Genomic DNA, 21,620 nt, shown 5'->3' on the forward strand with positions numbered 1-21,620 from the left:
ACTCATCGTCAATGTCGAAATCGGAGTGTTAAAAAAGGGAGACGGAAATGCGCGCAAGGCAGATGACATAGACTGCTTGAAGACAAGTAAGCCCCAAGGGATGTGAAAATTCTTTTAAAAGGGCATCGGTGCGAACAACTCGTGCATACCGTGAAAGGCAGAGGCACACAAAAGCACCTTAACTCTTTAACTGGCAGAGTTTTGCGTAGAGTGTACAATATCTTTAAACTTCTTTATTCGACAATGTTAATGCACATTCTATGCGTGTTTGAAAGTAAATTACGCGTGCGGTTTCTCGTATGTTCAGCCGAAATTTTATTAAAACACATCGACTCTGCAGAATACACTTTCCCTCAGCTCACGTGTAAAGTTCGTGTATATTTATTTGAACGGATGAGAGCCCTTCCAGTATGTGAACATGGAAGACCAGCGAAGCTGTTTAGCGCGCGACGCAGAGGTGATACAGAACACTGAAAAAATGTGCGAACATATTTAGTGTCCTAAACTGTGGTCACCGTGGCGATATAGGCACGCCCACATATTCGCGTATCACCTCTCTTATTAAACCTGTCCATCAGGTAAGACAATGAATGGCTCACACCACCTTAAGCTATGACTCATACCCCCGTAAACGCGGGATGCCCATTACGACGACAGAAAAGTGAAATTCTACGCTGGAATGATGAACGGCGACGGAGCCAGCTGTGGATCAAGAAGACGACGCTCGAGCCATTGCTGATGATGATAGTTTTTTGCACGACGAAGCCAGCTGTGGCAGACGACGACGAACGCGCGAGAAGTGGCACTAGCGCGCTTGCGCGGTTGACACCGAGAATTCTTTAACAATCCTTTTTGAAAAAGTCGTACAAAACGTTTTTTTTTTTTTCAAAAACACCTGTTCTTATAACTCTTGTGCCTGGGACCTCTTTGGTTTCCCACGTGTGAAAAGGGTAGTTCGAGGGCGCGTTACAGTTCCCCGAGCCCAGAGGGGTGTATGTGTCATTGAGCTTGGAGCACCTTCTGCACTAACACCGGGATCGGCCCACCTGAATTGTTTGTGTCAACATATCGGATACATTTCTTTTCAGACCCTGGCCATAGGCAGCTTCGCTGCCTATGGCTATGGTCTGGCTATGGCCTGGCTATGGCTAAGAATAAAATGCACGACGCAAACTGCGTTGACGAGCGTGACAGTCGTCTCCCGCTAGCGTAAAGCCGAAGAAACTGGTGGGTTGGACGAGTACAGCTCGTCCTTAGCGATACCGGTACGAACAGCTGGAACGAGCACAGCTGGTGGGCTTGGTGGGTGAATGGTTACGCAATACACTATGTAAAAAAAGAAGAAAAGAAACAAGCAAGAAGGGAGAAAGAAAGTTGACGGTAACTTGAGCATCCTCACCTGATCCGAAGGCGAAAGCATGAGGACTTGTCTAAGCTCTCACCTTAAATTAAAGCTCCTCCTTAATCCACTTTAATCCACATTGGTTCACTTTCATCCGCCTTAATCCATACTCATCCACCTTCATCCAATTTTCGGAGAGGGACAGGTCAGTTTTTTTGGGCGTCTGCCACGGCGTCCGGCCCATGCCGTGGCTGCTCACAGAGGAACTTCACAGTGCGAGTCGCAGCAGATTCAGCGCTGGGGACGCGACGTCATCACTTGGTCACGTGGGTTTTGGTACCATCAGATGATAACGCCGTACGCCGTATTTTTCGCTTCATGGAGACATATAAGGCTTTTAAAAGGAGGCGGCTAAGCGTCGTGACCTAAAAGCACCGTTTGAGGCAATTAGAGAGGTGCTTCTGCTGCAGGGAACGTATAGCTCGCCTCCCCTCATTATCAGCTTGCAACATTTCATTTGCTTCTGCCTTGGTTGCTACTGAATCTCAGGTAAATATTCCTTGGCCAAAACACTCCCCGGACGGCGATATATGCAATCTCTAGTAGTGAGCGACCAATATTTTGGAAAGGGCCTGGTGAGGTGCGCTCTAATGTTGCGTTATTATGCAAATATGCAATACGAGGCCCAATCTGGCGCACGCACCGATTACTGTACCATTCATTCACTGCGCAACTGGCAATTAAGAAAGCTATTTCTTTTATTGCTTATCACACAGGCAACAGAAGGATACCGTTTTGAAACATATATTGCGCTCAACAACACAGTCGCATCAGCGTATATATCGTAGAATATAGGGCGCAAAAATAATGCTTTCTTTGGTTATGAGGAAATCATTGCTCGGTGAATTTCATTCGCCTGCGTATATACGTTTAATTTGTTAGTTATAGACTATTATTACTGGTTATTAGGCATGATTTAGTTCAAATTACTGCATTGGTTAAGGAAGTCACCTAATCCGTGTACCTCATACAGCTATGACAGTACACAACAACGAAAGTACCGGGCATGCTTGTTGCAGACCTCGGAGTCGGCGTTTTCGCGGCAGCAGAATCTAGCGGTTTCTGCAACCGGCCCCTACAGTATTCAACAACTCTACAATCCTATGGCGTTGACGACGAGCTTGCAGACGAGATGATCTAGCGGAATGCGCAGAAGTTCTCCCACGTGTCCTTAATGAACCGGCTACATAGAAGGGTTGCGATGGCATAATAAAGCTGAACCTCCAATGAGCCATAGTACCTCAATTGACCTGTGCCTGCCTGCACTCCTGGGGCGCCAAACCGTAAAGCTGTTCCAAACTGTTTCTACTACATTTCTCCAATCGGCCCTCCACGATTGGTCAAAATGCATTCGGTCTGTGGCCCATATCGCCCGTCTGTCACGCGACGTCACAAAACCACGAAAGCTCACCCCGTCAAACTGACGTGTACGCATTAAATAAGGCTCATTTCACCGAAGAAAACTGAGTTTCTTTCGGGATAGCCGGAGAATGCCCCTCTCCGAAAGGAATAAAAGATGTCAGCCACCGATAAATCAGGCACTGGCTGCTGGGAGCTGCCTGGGGGAATAGTTTTGTTTGCGTATAATAAAAATTTTAGCGTGACAGTATAACATTGTCGAGCCCTTTCGGCACGCTTAAGAGATCGCTCTGGCAACTCTCATTTAGTTACCGCAAGCAAGACGACGCGGGCCAATCGTAGACGCCGGCACCACCCTCCTTATCCGATTATCTACTTTGCACTCGCTCGGCCCCACAGGGACGGTCTCCACTTCTGCGTGCTCATCTCTTGTCAGCCAAGTAGATAAGTAAAACATGTCAAGGTATACGCAATGCTATTTGATTTGAAAGCAAACAAAACTGATCTCCTATAAACGAGGAGAGCTTTTGATGGGGTGGTTCAAACGACGCAGCGGATCATAGCGCCCCTGGTGGACTATGGGCTCAGTTCTGAGTACGTACGACCATGGCACAAACAGGAACTCCACGTAATGCCAGAGCATCCAACCACCCGACCGAGAAGGATTTATTGCGCATGTATTCTCGAGCGCTCGTAATTACGCACAATGCCTTCGCCCCGTCTAAACACGTAACCTCTCTGTGTTTCAATTATGCCTCATCTAGAGCCCGTGGGCACAGCACTACTAAGTGGTTCAGTCTACTGTGATGGAGTCAATCCTCGCGCGAGGAATTTTTAGGCTAGGTGGGCGTAGCAGTGCGCAAAAAAAAAAAAAAATCAATGCGTGCGTGACATCATGTTTTCTACTTCCACTAATATTCTATTACTGTTTCTACTTTCACTAAGCGAAGCGTCATTTTTGAAACTGGTTGACTCGTTTGATAGCGCGACAGAGAGATTACACACGCTCTACAACGCGTGCTTTTTTGTGTTTCTACTTCAAACACTTTCATTTAGAAAATATCCCACTAAGGTTACTGGAGTCACGTTACTACACATTAATTATGTGCCTAGGCGGATATCATTGGCAAGAAAACCGAAAACAATCAATCGAATAAATAAAATAATTACAATAATTAACTGCATAGTTACAAATAATCTTTACGACACATGTTTATATTGGAAAGTTGAAGAAAACTGTCACAAAAGCCTTGTTTTGTGTTTGAAAATCTTAAAAACGACCCATGTCAAGCGATAATTATTTGTTGAATTTAGCTGATTGCACACACAACACTGATAAGCGCGGCCCCCGGTGCCACCCTCCTGTGACGTACGAAAAATGAAGCTGGCCTAGCCTCTGCTGCTGAAGTGACTATGCCTACAACATGGAGTTGCGCACAGCGCCGGTCAGGATAAGATAAGATATAGGGATATATATATATATGCTATATACAATATACAGGGATATAATGCGACGGCAGCTTCGTACAGTTCACTCCCATATCTGGCTTCGCACGAGAGATAATTTTACGTAATGGGGCTTCCAATTCGACAGGAGGATTCAGGTGGACATGCGCGCGCTCCGAGCCTTGACTTCCTGCGAGGCTCCTGTCGTGCTCTGCAAGTATAATGACGGCCAGCGTACAAACGTGCGTCACTGCCTGAGCAAAGCGCGTTGTTCGCTATGTGATGCGAGCATAAAAACTGTACGCTTGACATGTCTTCATGCGTGCACCGCGCAGACAAGCAGCGCTTCATGTTTTCGCTACACTCGCTTGGGGCTTCGTCGTCTTAACAGTGCGCATTCTGATTCGCTTTCCGCTTGAACAATTCTCAACAGAACGAGCCCGGGAAACTGTTGTTTCCGGCACTCCCTACGCACGTTTCTAGGGTTTCGAAGGGTAATAATGCGTGTTGCTTGGTGGAAAACAACGTATTCTCGAACACTGGTGCGGCCACTCAAGCCCTGTACTAAGAACACGGTGAATATGAACCTATGGCAGGAATAAAGTTGTTTCCCTCTCTTTCCCTAGATAGGGCCATTGCTTCATTGAGAAAGCAATTATACATCGTTCAGTGATAAGCTGTTAACTAATACGAGCAGAAACTGTCAAAACTCGTGACATCTGGAGAGCTGGTGCAGTAAACTAAAAGTGACGGTCGCCAAGTCTTCGTACCGTTTTACAGCGAAGCCGTATATGGCTAGCCGATTTGTCCGTCCGCCCGTCTGTAGGCCACCTGTACGCCGAAAACCCGTCCGAAACCCATGCGCATGCGCTAAAGAGAGAGAGAGAGAGAGAGGGAGAGACAGAGAGAGGCGCGCTATTTAAAGCCCCTTAAACCATAGAGTTTCCTACAAAATTACTAGAGGGAACTCTGGCGCTGCAGTCGTTGTCCTACCATGGGAATGATGGGAAGTACATGTATTTGTCTGATCTTCGTGCTTGTGGATTCAGACGTTCTTGTGGCTTTGTATATTACGCTATATAAATCTTATTGTCGTATATTTCAGCGCAATCTATATTCTTCGAAGTGTAGAAGACGTCGGGGAACGCGTACAATTGCTATTAATTGCAATGATTGAGCTTGTGTATGTGCCCAAATCGAAACGCACCAAGCGTCTCAAAGCACTGGCATGCCCGCGATAAATTCATAAGTGCGTTTCATTCGCTTGTCGGTACATGCATCCGTGGCTTAATGGTTTCAATATCAGGCTTCTGTACTAGAGTCCCTGTGTTCGAATCCTGCAGTCGGGCAATTTTAATGATGTTTATTTAATTATTTATTACGCAATAAACTGTTGAAAATGACGAGTTTACTAAGTCACAAAGCCGTTTGAAGCCAAAAAGGACGAAGTTTAGGCAAATCCATGTACTTCCCATAATTCCCATGCTGGGACAACCGCTCCCATTGTAGCTCACGTAGACACTAGCGCCAGAGTTCCCTCTAGTAATTTTGTAGGAAACTCTATGCCTTAAACATCGTAAAGTAGCGACACTCTCCTCCTCCGCCTTCACTCCTCCTCGTTTATCCTCTGTTTCACGCTCCTTCCTCGACTGCGGCGCCACCTACGCTGCTCGAGCGTAGCAACGGCGCCAACATGCGCTCCTCGCCACTCCGTAGACGCTTCTCGAGCAAAAATGGCGCCAAAGCAAGGCGCGAGGGCCCATGTAATGCTATTAGGCCAATAGCGACGCGGCGGCGGCCAGAGCGCGCGAGGAGGAGGCGGCATTCTTCAAAGCGTGGCACTGCTTTACGAAGTTTTAGGGGCTTTAGCGCGATTAGCCAGCACCACCTAGATAGCACAAAGCCTGTTTACTCCGATCCACGACGTCCCTCTATCTGGCTCGAAATTTCCATTGATAAAGCTGGAGTGATGAAAGCGGTGACGTCAAAATCATTGTTGTCTACTGGCGGGGAGCGCCCCCATGAGATTCTGTGGCAGTCGGGCCAGGTAACATGACATCACGGATCGGATTGAAAAGGCCTTGTGCTATCCAGGTGGTGTTGGATTAGATGCACCAGTAGTGGCGCCGTCGCAGCCGAGTGTGCGCGCAGCAGTTTCTCTCCGGCTCCAACATGAGTAGACCACGCGTCATACGTACTCCTTAGCAGCAGGCAGCTTTCGATCAGCAAAGCCACAAGCAGAAACGGTAACGAGCTCGTCTACGCCGTGCCGATGCCGCCACCCGGGCACAACAACAGGCTTGCGCAGTCGTGCGCAAGCAGCAACCGCGTGCCGAGGATCCGGCAGCCTACCAAGCCGTCGTTTAATGAACCGGCGGGATTAACCCAGTGATAAACACCGAAGCCGCACGTTTCAGCTTCACTGGTTAACCATCTGTACGGAGTGCTTGGGCGGTGATTTTATTTTTATGGTTTACCAAGTTTCCACGTTGCGGTAAGACGAACGCTTTTGGTATACCAGAAGCAACCGATCCAAGCGTAATTCCGCCATGTTTACACTCTGAGCCAATCAGAGAGGGCGCAGCCGCCCTGCGTAGAGTTGGGGTGGCTAGAATGGGCCACCCTAGTAGAGTGTCTCAATGCCCACCGCCATCAGACATTGAGGCACCCTTGCTCTGTGAGCCAATCAGAGGGCTAACAAGATGGCGCATGCAACAATATGGCGGAATTTTGATTTTTGCTCGGCACCGGCGCACATTCGATTCCACGGAGGTGGCGTTGGGAAGTTCAGTTCATGCTATACGACAGCCACGCTCTTTACTATGATCGACATGCAAGATTCTCAACTACACCAATAAACTACGGCTACGGCTACAGGGTGCAGGCATCAGATAGCGTAGAATTGGCACGGTGACGCTGTGAAATCACGTCTCGACCAAAAAACGCGTCCCATACATGCATGTTGCCGCCGCTAAGAAGAGAAAAGGCCTCTTGTCAGCGCCGGTAGTAGTGACAAAATGAGAAGGTATATCAAACACAGCAGACTTTACGACATCGCAACATTACAGCTCAATTTCAAACGAAGCTGTTTTCTTAACGCAGTTATTTTTTAAAAAATTACTGATTGTAATTGAGCCATCCACTTTAAACTTTGCCCACATATGACCCACGATATACTCTCTTAAACTTGATGTCACAATTCGTTCTTCCTGGAAAGAAAGAAAACGTGTTTGTGAATATCGCAAAGCGTTTTCAAGCGATGCCGTAAATAATTTTTGCAATTGGGCGTAATTAACCCACACATTTAACACTTAAAAATTTTGCCTGTATATATAAGATATTTATTCATTTATTTAAAAATACCTTACAAGCTCCTAGAGGAACTGCGTAAGGAGGTATGTACAGGAATGTCAAGGGGCACCACTGTAGAAAAGAAAGAAAACAACAGTAGTAGCAATTTAATACCTGAATAACAGCAATAAAATACAAGTTTCGCGCAGTTGACATAAATGGTTGACATAAAGTTATTTTACAGTGAACGCGCTAAAAAAGAAAAATACGCGGACGTCAGGTACATTTATCAAACACTAAAGCCCAACAACAGATTCCTCAATTCCGTCGCATATGCATAAAGTCGTAGACGCATTTAGTTGTCCCAGGACACTGAGATATCTTGAGTCTAATGTCTGCATAACGCTACCGTACACTTCTCCAACTTTCACCACATACACGGTAGAGGCCACTTTAAGTTCACCGAGGACAACGGGGTAATTTTCTACGTGCTTCGTAAAACGCCTTAAAATATGGAGAGCACAAGTATTCGGTATAATTGCCTGCACATCCCATAACTAAGCGAGAAGTACTGGCAACACGTCAGCCCTAACATGGCCCCCGTTTTCACCTATATAATGTGAACTCCGTGAACAATTTCACTTCTTCCAGAACACTCAGTCACATAACGGTTTTCGAGCCCTTGTCTAAGCATTTTTTGTTTTCTTTTTTCAAGAAACTAACTGGCGCCCTTGAAACATTTCCCGCGGCGCGCATCACCCATAAAATGCTGCCTAGTCCTTCCAAAAGTACATGCTGACAAGTTCACTTCTTTCACAACTTCGGAAAAAACCTGACACGAGGTTCGTAAAACACGATTACTGAGTCTCTCGCGTGCAAGCTCGTATAAGTAATTTTTCTACGAAATCTGTAATTAACATCTGCCTCTGCAAAGCCTCTCTGGCGTGGAATTACGACTCAATATTAGTTTCGACTCACGCTTATCCGACAGGCCAACCGTCGCAATGCTACTAAGCACGAGTTCGCGGGATCAATCGCTGCCGCAGCGACTGCATTCTATAAGTGACGGAATGCAAAAAAAAAAAAAAAAAAAACATTCGTGCACTGAGTGTACGTTAAAGAACCCTAGACGGTCAATTATTTGAGAGACCCGCCACTACCGCGTGCCTGAAAATCAGATCGTGTTTTCTGGAACGAACAACAGCACAATTAACGTTTTTTTTTTTTCAACATGAGACAAAATATATACACGCGCAGGTTAACATGCATGAACGACACACTGTCCGGACAAGTTAGCGAATCAACGTAGTATATAGGTACAGCTGCACCCGCCGTGGTTGCTCAGTGGCTATGGTGTTGGGCTGCTGAGCACGAGGTCGCGGGATCGAATCCCGGCCCCGGCGGCCGCATTTCGATGGGGGCGAAATGGAAAACACCCGTGTGCTTACATTTAGGTGCACGTTAAAGAACCCCAGGTGGTCGAAATTTCCGGAGTCCTCCACTGCGGCGTGCCTCATAATCAGAAAGTGCTTTTGGCACGTAAAACACCGTCATTTTTTAGGTACAGCTGCTGTTTTATCATCTACTGGATTGCGGAAACTGTTTTGCAACTGCACAATGTTCATTTCTTATCCCACCAGACCCGCCGTGTGGTCGATAACGGTGACGTCCTAGCCGACGATGGCGGGAAAACTTGCTGGCAATTGAAATGTGTCCACAAGGAAATGCGCCCCCCCCCCCACTTCGATGTAAGAATCCTTGATTGAGAGGTATGTCCAAGTGGCTTTTGACGCCTTCTAAAAATACCTAGAATATTCATGCAATGTTGCTGAATCCCTTTTTGTTCCAAAAACCCTATATCCAGCTAAGGTTAAATCCCTACTCACTAAAAAAAATGTGCACCCCTTAGGGCGTATCTCGCCCACTAACAATAAATATCACCCGTCTTGCATGCGTTTCCTCTTTTGAAATCTCTGCGCTCGTTCCTTTCTGTCAAGAACACAACGTCGCGCTGGTGATGAGTTCGTGACTTGGAAGTACCGGGTGCGCATCGTTAATACAGATGACTATTATTCAGACCCAGACAGACAGACAGACAACGAACTTTATTTAATCCTGAGGAGCTACCAGGACCTCCTAACGGGAAGCCATTGCAGCCGCTGGCCGCGCCCAGAAATATTAGAGCGCAGCTCTTTGGCGTCCGTTCCTGGGTTTCGCGTCGGCGTCGTCGTCGGCCTCGTAGCCAGCTCCGCCCCCCTTTCATCCCCCCAGCGATAGCAGCGATCGACTGATACCGCTGGATGCCGCTGACGCCGCTAGAGAGTCAATATAACGTGACTGCATAGAACACCGTCGCCGCCATGCAGAAAGAGGAGGAAAGGGTCCCCCCCCCCCCCTGTTCTTGTGTGGCGGATAGGGTGCTCTTCAGTTGCCGACGCGCCGGTTATTCGTTGTCCCTGAAACCAACTCCGCAGCTGGGGTTGACTCACTATCGGCGTCAGCGGCATCAGTCAGTCGCTGCTATCTCTTCCCTCCTCCCTTTATCGTGTTGTCCGCTTGCTGCGCGCGCTTCTGCCCCCATCGTTTGCCGCTGGGTGTACACGCCGCCCCCCTCCCCCCTCTTCCTGCGAGTCTCCGGTTGTCAAAGCGCCGGCTCGAACTTAGTTCCTTTCTTCGCTCCTCCTCCAATGCAACCCCTGTGCGGTGGCAATCAGAGAGCCAGATCGGTGGCGGCGGATCTGTATATGTGCACCGCCCGAGCCGAAATTGCCGCTGCCGTTCGCCCTGTGCGGTGGCAATCAGAGAGCCAGATCGGTGGCGGCTTGACATAAAGACAAACAGCAATTTCCTAACACTTATGCGGGAGAACATCCCGTTCCTCTCGCTCGTAACGCGTCCCACGGCTGTGACAACCTCGCGAGGCACTTGTATACATCTCGTCTTTGAGAATCCAGCATTGGTGTACCAAGTCGAACATATATCAGTCTATTTCTCCGACCACAAAGCTTCCTTCATGACTGTCAAGAACTGTTAGTGGAGTCTTTGTTAAAGGAATACGTGTGAAAAATAAAAAAAAAATTCTGTGATAGCGCATACATGTGTTGCTAGATTTCTTTGCCTCAATCTATCGAAAAGGTGAAACAGCTTATTTGCTGCGCTCACATTTCGCATTAGGAAGTAACGTAATCGTCGGCAATTTTTTTTTTCGGGAGGAGGCACCACGCAAGCTAAGAGGGATGGGGGCTCGGAAAGCCGCATGCTAACACAAAAATTTTGGGAGGGGGGCGGGGCGCGGGAGAGCACGTGCTCGGTGTACCATCCCCTGGTTCATCATCATCATCATTATCATCATCATCAGCCTGGTTACGCCCACTGCAGGGCAAAGGCCTCTCCCATACTTCTCCAACAACCCCGGTCATGTACTAATTGTGGCCATGCCATGCCTGCAAACTTCTTAATCTCATCCGCCTACCTAACTTTCTGCCGCCCCCTGCTACGCTTCCCTTCCCTTGGGATCCAGTCCGTAACCCTTAATGACCATCGGTTATCTTCCCTCCTCATTACATGTCCTGCCCATGCCCATTTGTTTTTCTTGATTTCAACTAAGATGTCATTAACTAGCGTTTGTTCGCTCACCCAATCTGCTCTTTTCTTATCCCTTAACGTTACACCTATCATTCTTCTTTCCATAGCTCGTTGCGTCGTCCTCAATTTGAGTAGAACCCTTTTCGTAAGCCTCCAGGCTTCTGCCCCGTAGGTGAGTGCTGGTAAGACACAGCTATTATATACTTTTCTTTTGAGGGATAATGGCAACCTGCTGTTCATGATCTGAGAATGCCTGCCAAACGCACCCCAGCCCATTCTTATTCTTCTAATTATTTCCGTCTCATGATCCGGATCCGCCGTCACTACCAGCCCTAAGTAGATGTATTCCCTTACGACTTCCAGTGCCTCGCTGCCTACTGTAAATTGCTGTTCTCTTCCGAGACTGTTAAGCGTTACTTTAGTTTTCTGCAGATTAATTTTTAGACCCACTCTTCTGCTTTGCCTCTCCAGGTCAGTGAGCATGCATTGCAATTGGTCCCCTGAGTTACTAAGCAAGGCAATACCATCAGCGAATCGCAAGTTACTAAGGTATTCTCCATTAACTTTTATCCCCAATTCTTCCCAATCCAGGTCTCTGAATACCTCCTGTAAACATGCTGTGAACAGCATTGGAGATATCGTATCTCCCTGCCTGACGCCTTTCTTTATTGAGATTTTGTTGCTTGCTTTATGGAGGACTACGGTGGCTGTGGAGCCGCTATAGATATCTTTCAGCATTTTTACATACGGCTCGTCTACACCCCGATTCCGTAATGCCTCTATGACTGCTGAGGTTTCGACAGAATCAAACGCTTTCTCGTAATCAATGAAAGCTATATATAAGGGTTGGTTATATTCCGCACATTTCTCTATCACCTGATTGATAGTGTGAATATGATCTACTGTTGAGTAGCCTTTACGGAATCCTGCCTGGTCCTTTGCTTGACAGAAGTCTAAGGTGTTCCTGATTCTATTTGCGATTACCTTAGTAAATACTTTGTAGGCAACGGACAGTAAGCTGATCGGTCTATAATTTTTCAAGTCTTTGGCGTCCCCTTTCTTATGGATTAGGATTATGTTAGCGTTCTTCCGAGATTCCGGTACGTTCGAGGTCATGAGGCATTGCGTAAACAGGGTGGCCAGTTTCTCTAGAACAATCTGTCCACCATCCTTCAACAAATCTGTTGTTACCTGATCCTCCCCAGCTGCCTTCCCCCTTTGCATATCTCCCAAGGCTTACTTTACTTCTTCCGGCGTTACCTTTGGGATTTCGAATTCCTCTGGACTAATTTCTCTTCCATTATCGTCGAGGGTGCCAGTGGTACTGTATAAATCTCTATAGAAATCCTCAGCCACTTGAACTATCTCATCCATCCATCCATCTCATCCCCTGGTTACGACACTGCTACTATTGTCTGGGGACAAGATAAGCCAGAAAAACACTAAGTTCAAATTTGAGAGTGCAGAGTTGAAATCCATGTGTGACCAGACAAAAACGGTGGACACTCCAGAGGCCGGCGGCATTCAAACCTGTCAGAACCAAGCCACGTCCGTACGGCCTGCTGTTCCTAGGACTTTGCGCGCAGCGTGCGCCATTTACACCCTTTAATAAATATGTTTCGATTATAACCATGGTTCCCCAAGAGAAAGCAGGGAGAGGATGGCGTCATAAGCCAAAAAGAATTAATTGTTGGGCTGGTCAGTCTTGCACTGCTGATGAGAAAAACTAGCGCGAAAAAAAAAAAAAAACGCACGCAGGAAGGGGAGAAAGACAAGAAGCTCTTGTCCTTTTCTTCCCTTCCTGTGTGCATTGTCTTTTTATTTTATTTTGACGCGCCAATTTTCCTCGTCAGCGCTGCATATGCCGCAAGTCATGCTCCTTCATAGTTACAATAATGCGGATAGCGTACTTGGCATTGCCAGACGAGTTTTTCTTTCCGGCAATCAGGTATGCCGCAAAAAAAAAAAAAAAAAAGTGAGTCAATTTTGAAGGTAGTGCAGTCTAAAGAAAAATGGTTGCCGTTCCAGCGAGTATGCGCTACTTTTCGATGAACCTCTTTAACGCCAACCTGGGTCGATGCGCACGTGCCACCGGATATGCGCGCGCTTCACGGCGACACCGCCAGAGGGCGAAGTGTGCCGAGAAGGAAGGCGCCCAGCGTCTACCCCAAGGAGGTTAAAGAAAAACCCGAGCATATGAAAGCATACTGAAAGTTCCACATGAAAGACTGCGAGGGGGTACCCAGAAGACAACTGTTCTTTCTTTCGTGTTCAAGGAACATGCCGCTGAAAAGCACCGTCTTAGCCTTGCACATTAAGTGCACCTCGAAGAGTTTTTCTTTAACCTCCTTGGTCTACCCAGCGGTCGATTTAGGCACCACTGGCCTCCTTGAAGCCCTTGGGTTCAGCGAGAGCAGTGGAAAAGTATACATGTCCGCAATAGGCATTGGTAAGAGGCGATTGGAGGATTGGTGGGGGAAAAGACAAAAACGGAGACGTACAAAAGCACAGTTAACAATAGGGGGTTAGAAAATATGGTTGTGAGAGTTGATAGTGTTTTTTTCTTCTTTTTTATTGTTTAACCTAGGGAGGACATTAGGCAGTATAATAGCAACAGCTTGGTGGCGCAACCCACCGCCCCGTTCCAAAGGGGACGCTCATAACATCCATCCATCCATCCGAAGCGCGAGATAGGAGCCCGGCTACAGTACACGCCTCATGCGTGACGTGTTTCGGCTTTCCGCATACTTGAATACTCATCGCGTGGCGAGTTGTGCCAGATTTCGTGAAATTAAAAAAAATTCCTCTTGCGTTAGGGCATGATCACGCACATGCCGACCCGCTCGATTTCGCGTGCAAATACAGTCGGGACTTTGCGCGCGCTTGATCCGTTTTAGGAGACTATTGAGCTCGCCGTTGGCTGGATACGTTTGAAGCTGACGGCGTAACATTAATTAAAGAGCAAATTAGTGAATCTTAATTACGCTTCTAGACGATTCGTCGGAAACTTTTTTGTCCACCCCTGCTGCGAGACTTGGCCTGCAACAACGGCCATTCAAACGCGGACCCTCAATTTTTAATAATTGTATGGTTCGACAGCTTTTGCTCGGACAGCGCATTCAGGTTTCATGTCAAGCCTTATATTACGTTGTGTTCCGCAGCGAAGCTTCTCTTGAGGGCTCACAATTGCATCATAATGAGGTTGCAAAGAAAAAAGAAACTTAAGTCTCCTTCGAAAAGATCTTTCGTTTTAATTTTCTTCAAGCTCTTGACAATGAAGTCTTCTTTCATTGCCTGTAAAACTTTGCATTTGGTTGCCTTTTTGCTATAAGTAGTTGCTTTGCTACTATCTCTGCCCCCATAACTAGACGCCCTTGAGCAGGCTCATTTACATTTCTTCTTGGTCTTCAATTGACCATAAATTCAAAGTAAAAATTTCATATAGACAGGGGCAACTACTGCCAGAGGAGGTAATTTAACTTACTCGACCAAGATATGAAGGCCTGGTCAAATACCTTAGCAACTGCTAGCTTTGAGAATAAACTGAACTTCACGAAGCGTTTTTTTTTTTAACAAGAAAGCTTCACAAGTTGCAAGACATCGAAGGGATGCTTCGAGTGACACCACACTTTAGTCATTTATTTACTCAGTGCTCCAGGTGAGAGAACTGCGACACTTAAACAACAACACAAATATCAGTGGACCACAGTGACAGATGTACAAAATAAATGTCACAATGATGAAACACATCCACGTGACAGCAGAAAAAAGAAGTTTGTACGCAGCTGCACAAGTTGACACTGACAACCATTAAAAAAAAAAAACATTTAGATCGGGTGAAAAACAATATGATTATTGCTTCATGGAAGCACAAGCTGCCCAAAACAACCACTCATGATTGGAGGCCACACTGATATGCATACTGAAAGTTCCACATGAAAGACTGCGAGGGGGTACCCGAAAGACAACTGTTCCTTCTTTCGCGTTCAAGGAAAATGCTGCTGAAAAGCACTGTTTTAGCCTTGCACATTAAGTGCACCTCGAAACAGACTTCTTACCCCTTCACTCACTGTGTTCCACAATTCTAGACATGATTTTTGAACCTCAGCATTATGTGCGCCTTAAGAAAACAAAACAAAGAACAGAAACAGAAAGGTCTACTAAAATCTACAGTAATCAGCTTAGACACTTTCATGGGATGTGTTCTGTGAAACTGGTATCGCACACATATTGTACTAAAAACAGCTCACGATCATAAGACATCTCGGTCGTTTCTGGAAATGCCAGCAGGATTGTTGCTTTTAGCACTAATGTGAATTGCAAGACCACTATAATGTAAGGATTATTTTAACTTGATTCCATTCCTTTTATACGATCCAGCATTCATGACTGGCAGCTGCAAAGCACTGCTTGCACCACTGATGAAGTGCAAGAAGCCGTAGCGTTGCAACCAAATTGTTACACTGTCCCAGCTAAAGTCTCCCAAACGGCTGGGTATACTGCAAGCACACAGTATATGTAGAACAATTAGCTCTATAATTGTGCTTGACATGCTCTGCTGGTGGGGTTGTAGTGAAGTGTTTGCCTGAGCAAGTAACGAAAATCTTCAAAACATTCGGAATCTTTATTTGCTCAGCTGATTGGCACTATTTAACGATACTAAATCTGCGAGATGTGTGCAGAACCTTTCTGCATACCTAGACAACTGTTGAAGGGGCAAAGGCACTATATTATGCTTTCCATAAAAGCTGGTATGGGTGATTCCGCGATAGTTCAGTTGAAAAGAATGGTGTTTGTGGAAGTGAGCATTTTTCCAGCAGTGGCTACACCCCTCTGTCTGGATCTGCAATTGCTTCTTTTTAAGACCAGATTGAAGCTTAAGCAATTCTCGTTCTTTCACATGCCTACAAATACGATGCTTTTTCAGTAGACACGCAGCCTAATGCTCCCACCTTTATTTCCCTGTTTCAAAGGTAGGTTTCTTGAACAAATCAAATGCCATTGTAAAATTGTTTTGCTAGATTCAGATGAAAGTACCTATTGCGGATCTCATGTGACCAAATATTGGGCTATTTCCAACTGGAGAGAGCGCACCTTTAGGTGTGAACGAACGCGAGCATGGGATGTCAGCTAAAACACACAGTACAAAGCATTGGCTACCAACTATACAAGCACCTGCAGTCGGCACAATAAACCAACAGTTTGGTAGTCAGCGCCGTGTCCCATCTTTAAGCCGTTGTCGTGCTGCGTTTGCATTATTTCTTTTTCCACTTAGCCAAGTCACTAATTAGCTCACATGTGCACCCCTGCCGCAGTGTCTGTGCTTGCCGTAGATGAGAGAATGATTTGCATGTTCTCTCACGGCAACAAACACCCAACCCAGAACCTAAAACAATGTGGAAGCGCGCATGCTGACGCAGAAAGGAAATAATCTGGCATTTCCTAAGGGCTTGTTCAGTAAATTACAGAGCATGCATGTGTCAAGGAGAGTACTCCAGCAGCTTCTAGGTACCCCCTCCTATCAAGCACTTTGGTACTCACTGGTGAGGGCCCCCCACTTTTATCTGTGAAAGTGCAGAACGCTCTGCAGAGATCACCGGTGCAAAAAAATGTCAGCCAGGACTAAGTTGGCTGCAACGTGAGCAATACAAGCTGCATAAGAAGCTGCAAGATTGCGCAAGAGGTTACTTATAACTCCAAAGCTACTAAGCTTTGCTGCTTTAAGTTAAGTAAGTTTAGGTTAGTGTCAATTATGCATTAACATGCAAGGTGTAATCAAAATGCCATTGTCAATAGGAACCAGAAAGCATGAATGGCAGATTGTGTTCTGTAAACCAAAACGCAGTCACATATAAGATTTGTTCAAAGTCAATGGTAATGTTTGTAAACATTGTGGCATAATGACACTATCTTGGCAGGATAAAACAAAATTAACTACATACATGTTTGTGCAACACTACTGTCAGTTTCATAAATTGTTAAAGCTTGTTTACCACAACTAGTAAGCAAGGGTGGTCTTTCCACTCACAGTGCACAGTTATTGATTGAAAACTCAAGATTCACTCGTGTAGTGAGAGTTTTACCCTCATACAAAAAATGTCACACAGCATAAATAGAGACGTCGAAAACATGAAGTGAATTCGTAATCCTCTTGTTCCCTCAGTTGCTTGCTTTCACAATGATAAATATGCCCACATTTTTTAGCATTGCATTATTACGAGTTATGCATTTATCAAAACACGCATATGAAGCTTCATTAAGAATTTACTACGGGATTGTTATGTACTGCATCAGTCATTCACATGTTATCACTTCTAAGAGGTGGAAAAAGATCGCAATCTTGCAAAGTACATAAAAAAGAGCGCCACGAAGGGTCACTGTAGGCTTATAGGTATGTTAAATGCAGCGGCCCTTAAAGCACATGCAAGAAGTTTCGCACTAATTCGCAAACCCAGTCATGCAACAATGTTATTCGCTTGACCGACATTACGAGCGCATGCACCAGCAATTTGTGAAGACTATCCGAGAAAAGAGATTAATTATGTGCGTTGGAAAGGGAGTTAAAAGCGTCGGGCGGGTCTAGGCGTGGCGCAAAGTGTCGGTGATGATGGGCACCCGAAGAACCTTGCGAAGAAAGTCCTTCTCGGCCGGGTGATTGGGCGTCCACGCGAGGAGGTGCATACCCTGGTCGCGCCACGACCGAACGTACTCGGCGCTCAGCACGTTCTTGCAGATGAGAACGGCCGAGGCTCCGGTCAGGTACGACAGCAGGCCGCCGTGAAGGGCCCGGTCCAGCAGCCAGTCGCCGACTCGCGCCAGGAGGTGCTTGGTGTACGACTTGAAGCGCGGACGCAGGTTCTCGATGTCGTCGTACGCCACGAACCCCTGTCGCCAAGTGAGCGCCGTCACGATGCCCGGGTTCTGGCGCCGGAGCGCGTAGATGAACTGCGGGTAGAAGGAGGCGACGAGCGCCCGCCGATAGAGCTCGGGCCGCCTGCGAAACAGCTCATCGACGAGGGTGACGGCTCGGTGATCGTACTCCTTCACGTCCAGGATGAGCCGCAGGCCGAGGCGGAGGCACTCTTCGACGCCTTCTTCGAGCGTCGGCACGCGCTCGTCCACGAAGCGCTCGGCGAAAGGGTGCTTGGCGGCCGCGTCGAGTCGGCGCAGGGCTTCGAAGGTTATGGCAGCGAGCGGTCCCTCGCCGTTCGTGGTGCGCTCGAGGGTCTCGTCGTGGAACAGAACGGCGACGCTGTCATGCGTGAAGGAGAGGTCGAACTCGATTCCCGAGGCGTTGTTGCGCTTCGCCTCCCGGATGGCTGCCAGGGTGTTCTCGGGCGCGTCGTGGCCGCCGCCACGGTGCGCGAACACGAGCGGCAGCGGGGCGTCGGCGTCGCCAGCGCCGCGTTGATCTCCGAGAATCACCTCGGCGGCGAGCGCGTCGTCGACGCGCGGTAGAGCTGCTCGGTGGATGGCGTAGCAAGCGAGGGCCACGAAAAGCGCGGCGATGTAGAGCGAAGCCATGAGCTGCTGCTGAAAGACGCAGGCGAAGAAGAGCGCGCCGAACGCGCGGGCCACGGTGCCGACGACGTTCAGCGGCGGACAACCGACGCAGCCGGCTTCGCGCATCTCGCCCTGCCTTTCCGGTTAGCCTCACGTGCACGTCATTGCCGCCGCCTTCGGAAACAGCTGAGCCACGCTGAGCTTGCGACGGCAGCAGACCTCACATGACGCGGGTTGACGACCGCCCAACGCCAGCACACCGACGCTCCCTTGCCACCGATCGCGTCAGGCCGGGTGACATCACCTTTCATGTGCGGTGGACAATGGTATATAGCGTACACAGCCTATAGTGCGTTAGCGAGTTCGCTGCAAAATGCAGAAATAAAAACGAAACTCTATGTAAAAAGGGAAAACAGCAGCTTCAGCACCATCGTATTAATACACAAATAAACAATGCCTTTCCAAACAAATGTTATAAATGCAACTAACGCCACAAATTCTAGAGTCTAATTTTTGCTTACTTGTACAAAAATGTGACATTTCTTGTTTTGGATGCTTATAAGTGAGAGCACCGTATTATGTCTTCTGGCGCTGCAAGCACTTGTGTAAATGTCTTCTAATTTAATGTTACAAACTAATCACCGTTCTTTTGAAGTTCGTTCTTCGCTTTTTAAATGGTAAAAAACAGGAAAAATGTTACCTTTTGTTGCTTTTATTACTTTTACAGAATAATCCACCTGCCACACGGGTGATGGCAGCACAGGCGCAAAAGCCGTTGCAAGTTTGAGCAGAACCTCGGCTTGACTTCCGGTTTGGCACGAAACTTGAAAATCTTGGGGGGGACGCACGCCCGTTGTGCTTGTTGTGGACTGCCGGAGTGACTTCAGGGGCGGATTTTTCGGGCCCTTTATTAAACGCAGTTCGAAGAGCCGCAACCCACGTTTGAAGACGAACATGTCCGTCCCGGACACTGCCGATTCTGAAAGGCAGCTGGCTGCCAACGAACTGCGGCGCATGGGCCTTCGAGTTCCTTGCCTCAAGTCCACGCCGTCTACGGGCAAACAGGTAGGCCGTTATGGGAACCGGGCTTGCTGGAGTGCAAATTCCTCGAGCTGAAAGGAGCTCTCCGTTATATCCTTGCATTTCCGCACTGGTATGCGAAATGACCTCGTCGTCGGCGTTATTTAAATTTTGCAGAAGTAAAGCAAGCGGAGTGTGCTGTGCTAGAGCAACACGGAAAGCTCACAAAACGAGACGCACTTTATCGGTCGGCGTCCTAGTCGGTCCAGTTTTAATTTCCGTATCCGAAAGTTGCAGGGGTGAGCCAGCTTCAATCAATCATTCCTTCAGCTTTTTTTAAAGTTCAGCATCAAAAATATGTATACAGAGTTGGACCGATAGCCAACAGGTCCAAAACAAACTGCATCTAGATGTAAGTCACATAAACGAACCTAGCGAAATTGAAAAAGAAAAAAAAAAAAAACGTGAGATGCGTAGCGTGACCCATTCATTCCCTATATATTTACCGTTTGATCATGAGCATTGAAGTGACAAGAAAATACTACTGCATCTAAGAATTTTGGTAAGTCACTCGGGAATGTTTTGACGGCTTAGCTAAAATAATTTAAAACGTACTTTTAAGTTTCGAGCACCTTAACTATTCAGCATAACCAGTTGGTTTCGTTAGACTGGGCTGTTTTTTTTCCGTGCGGTTTTCGACAGCACTCGACGGTGATTATCTAAAGATATCCATGTAATCTTTGGACAAACATAGTGTCCTTTGACTCGCGTTCTGTCCACGAGCAAGTCGTCTGGTCGGGAGAAGGCATGCTGAACGGAAACGAACGCAGACCAAAAGAATTGGTTGAGAACTTTTATACCCGCCGTGGTTGCTCGGTGGCTACGGCGTTGCACTGCTAAGCACGAGGTCGCGGGATCAAATCCTGGCCGCATTTCGACGTAGGCGAAATGCAAAAACGACCACGTACCGTGCGTTGGGTGCACGTTCAAGAACCCCGGGTGGCCCAAGGTATTTCGCAGTCCTCCACAACGGCGTGCCTCATAATCGTATCGTGGTTTCGGGACCTAAAAACCCCGGAATTTCAACGTCAGATTGGAAACTGAGAACCCCGATTTCTGATGCATGCAATAGAAAAATAAAGCATCGCTTTCAATAGGTAGTCATAACCATTAGTTTTGTCTAAGCATATGCTCATCATTGAGAAAGTGACAAGCCTTCAGGCTTGTCAGTTTGAGAGAGCAACACAGCTCAATTTCTTCTGAGCCTTTACAGAGTGCCGATTGCTTGTGAAATGGACAGCTGTTTGCGTGTTGCATCGTGGGTCAAAATTCAATGCTCTGTTCAGTGATACAGAGTGCAGTTTCGGGCAGAGCAAGCCATAGTAACACCGTTTCAAACCACCCTACCTACAGGCTTTGGGCGACTTTTTCATCTTTCCCCAGCTCTGAAATCCAACTTCAAAAAAGCAGACCATTATTGGACCTGAAAATGTGCAAGTTGCCACAACAAGCGCTCTCTGAAGGAAATCCCATTTCAAAACTTCTGCAGGAGCTACAATGTATGCATAACTTCTGGCAGCAGTGGCACTATGCTGAAGGATACTATTTTGAATAAAATTTTGTGCATGAAAAAATATCCTTGAAGATAATTTTCTAAAATTAGGTTCCTTATATGCACGTCATAAAATTGCTGCGGTAGCTCGGAGTCGGCCTAAGTATAAAAGCATTATTTTTTGGGATGCATGCAGAATTCTCTAAATTTCTGTATACTTCTGTAAGCTTCTAATGGAGCTCACTGTTGCTTCGGGGACTAGAATAGCCAGGGCATGGGGGGGTAGGGGAGGGCTTGTGCACAATTCTGGACTGATTTTTTTACAGTGCAACTGAAGAATTAATAACACAGGCCTTTTAACAACCTTGTCAAGCTCCACTGCTAATGTTTCACTGCCTTACCTCATCTGCATTTTGGACATTCGGTTCAGTCAATAATTTGATGCATGCAGTCTTGCATTAC

General features: G+C 47.0%; 2 protein-coding genes across 3 annotated transcripts in view; one reads left to right on the forward strand and one right to left on the reverse strand.

The window, feature by feature from the left end:
* Window positions 1-14,701: 14,701 nt before the first annotated feature.
* On the reverse strand, window positions 14,702-18,906 carry LOC142563800 (glycerophosphodiester phosphodiesterase 1-like). Its single transcript, XM_075674419.1, has one exon. It carries the CDS (start codon window positions 18,710-18,712, stop codon window positions 17,663-17,665), a length of 1,050 nt encoding a protein of 349 aa, XP_075530534.1. The 5' UTR covers window positions 18,713-18,906; the 3' UTR covers window positions 14,702-17,662.
* Window positions 18,907-19,318: 412 nt separating this feature from the next.
* The window catches only part of LOC142563801 (uncharacterized), a 54,524-nt gene continuing 52,222 nt past the window's right edge, over window positions 19,319-21,620 (forward strand). For both annotated transcript variants that reach the window (XM_075674421.1, XM_075674422.1), the window contains exon 1: window positions 19,319-19,651. In XM_075674421.1, coding sequence (XP_075530536.1) covers window positions 19,541-19,651 — 111 coding nt within the window. In that variant the 5' untranslated portion in view covers window positions 19,319-19,540. The remainder of the gene's footprint in view (window positions 19,652-21,620) is intronic.

Source organism: Dermacentor variabilis, chromosome 11, assembly GCF_050947875.1.
Source record: "Dermacentor variabilis isolate Ectoservices chromosome 11, ASM5094787v1, whole genome shotgun sequence".
NCBI lineage: Eukaryota > Metazoa > Arthropoda > Arachnida > Ixodida > Ixodidae > Dermacentor > Dermacentor variabilis.

What these genes read in the sequence shown, in the direction of transcription:
- LOC142563800 (XM_075674419.1), bottom strand. Translation starts at nt 18,712, where the DNA reads ATGCGCGAAGCCGGCTGCGTCGGTTGTCCGCCGCTGAACGTCGTCGGC.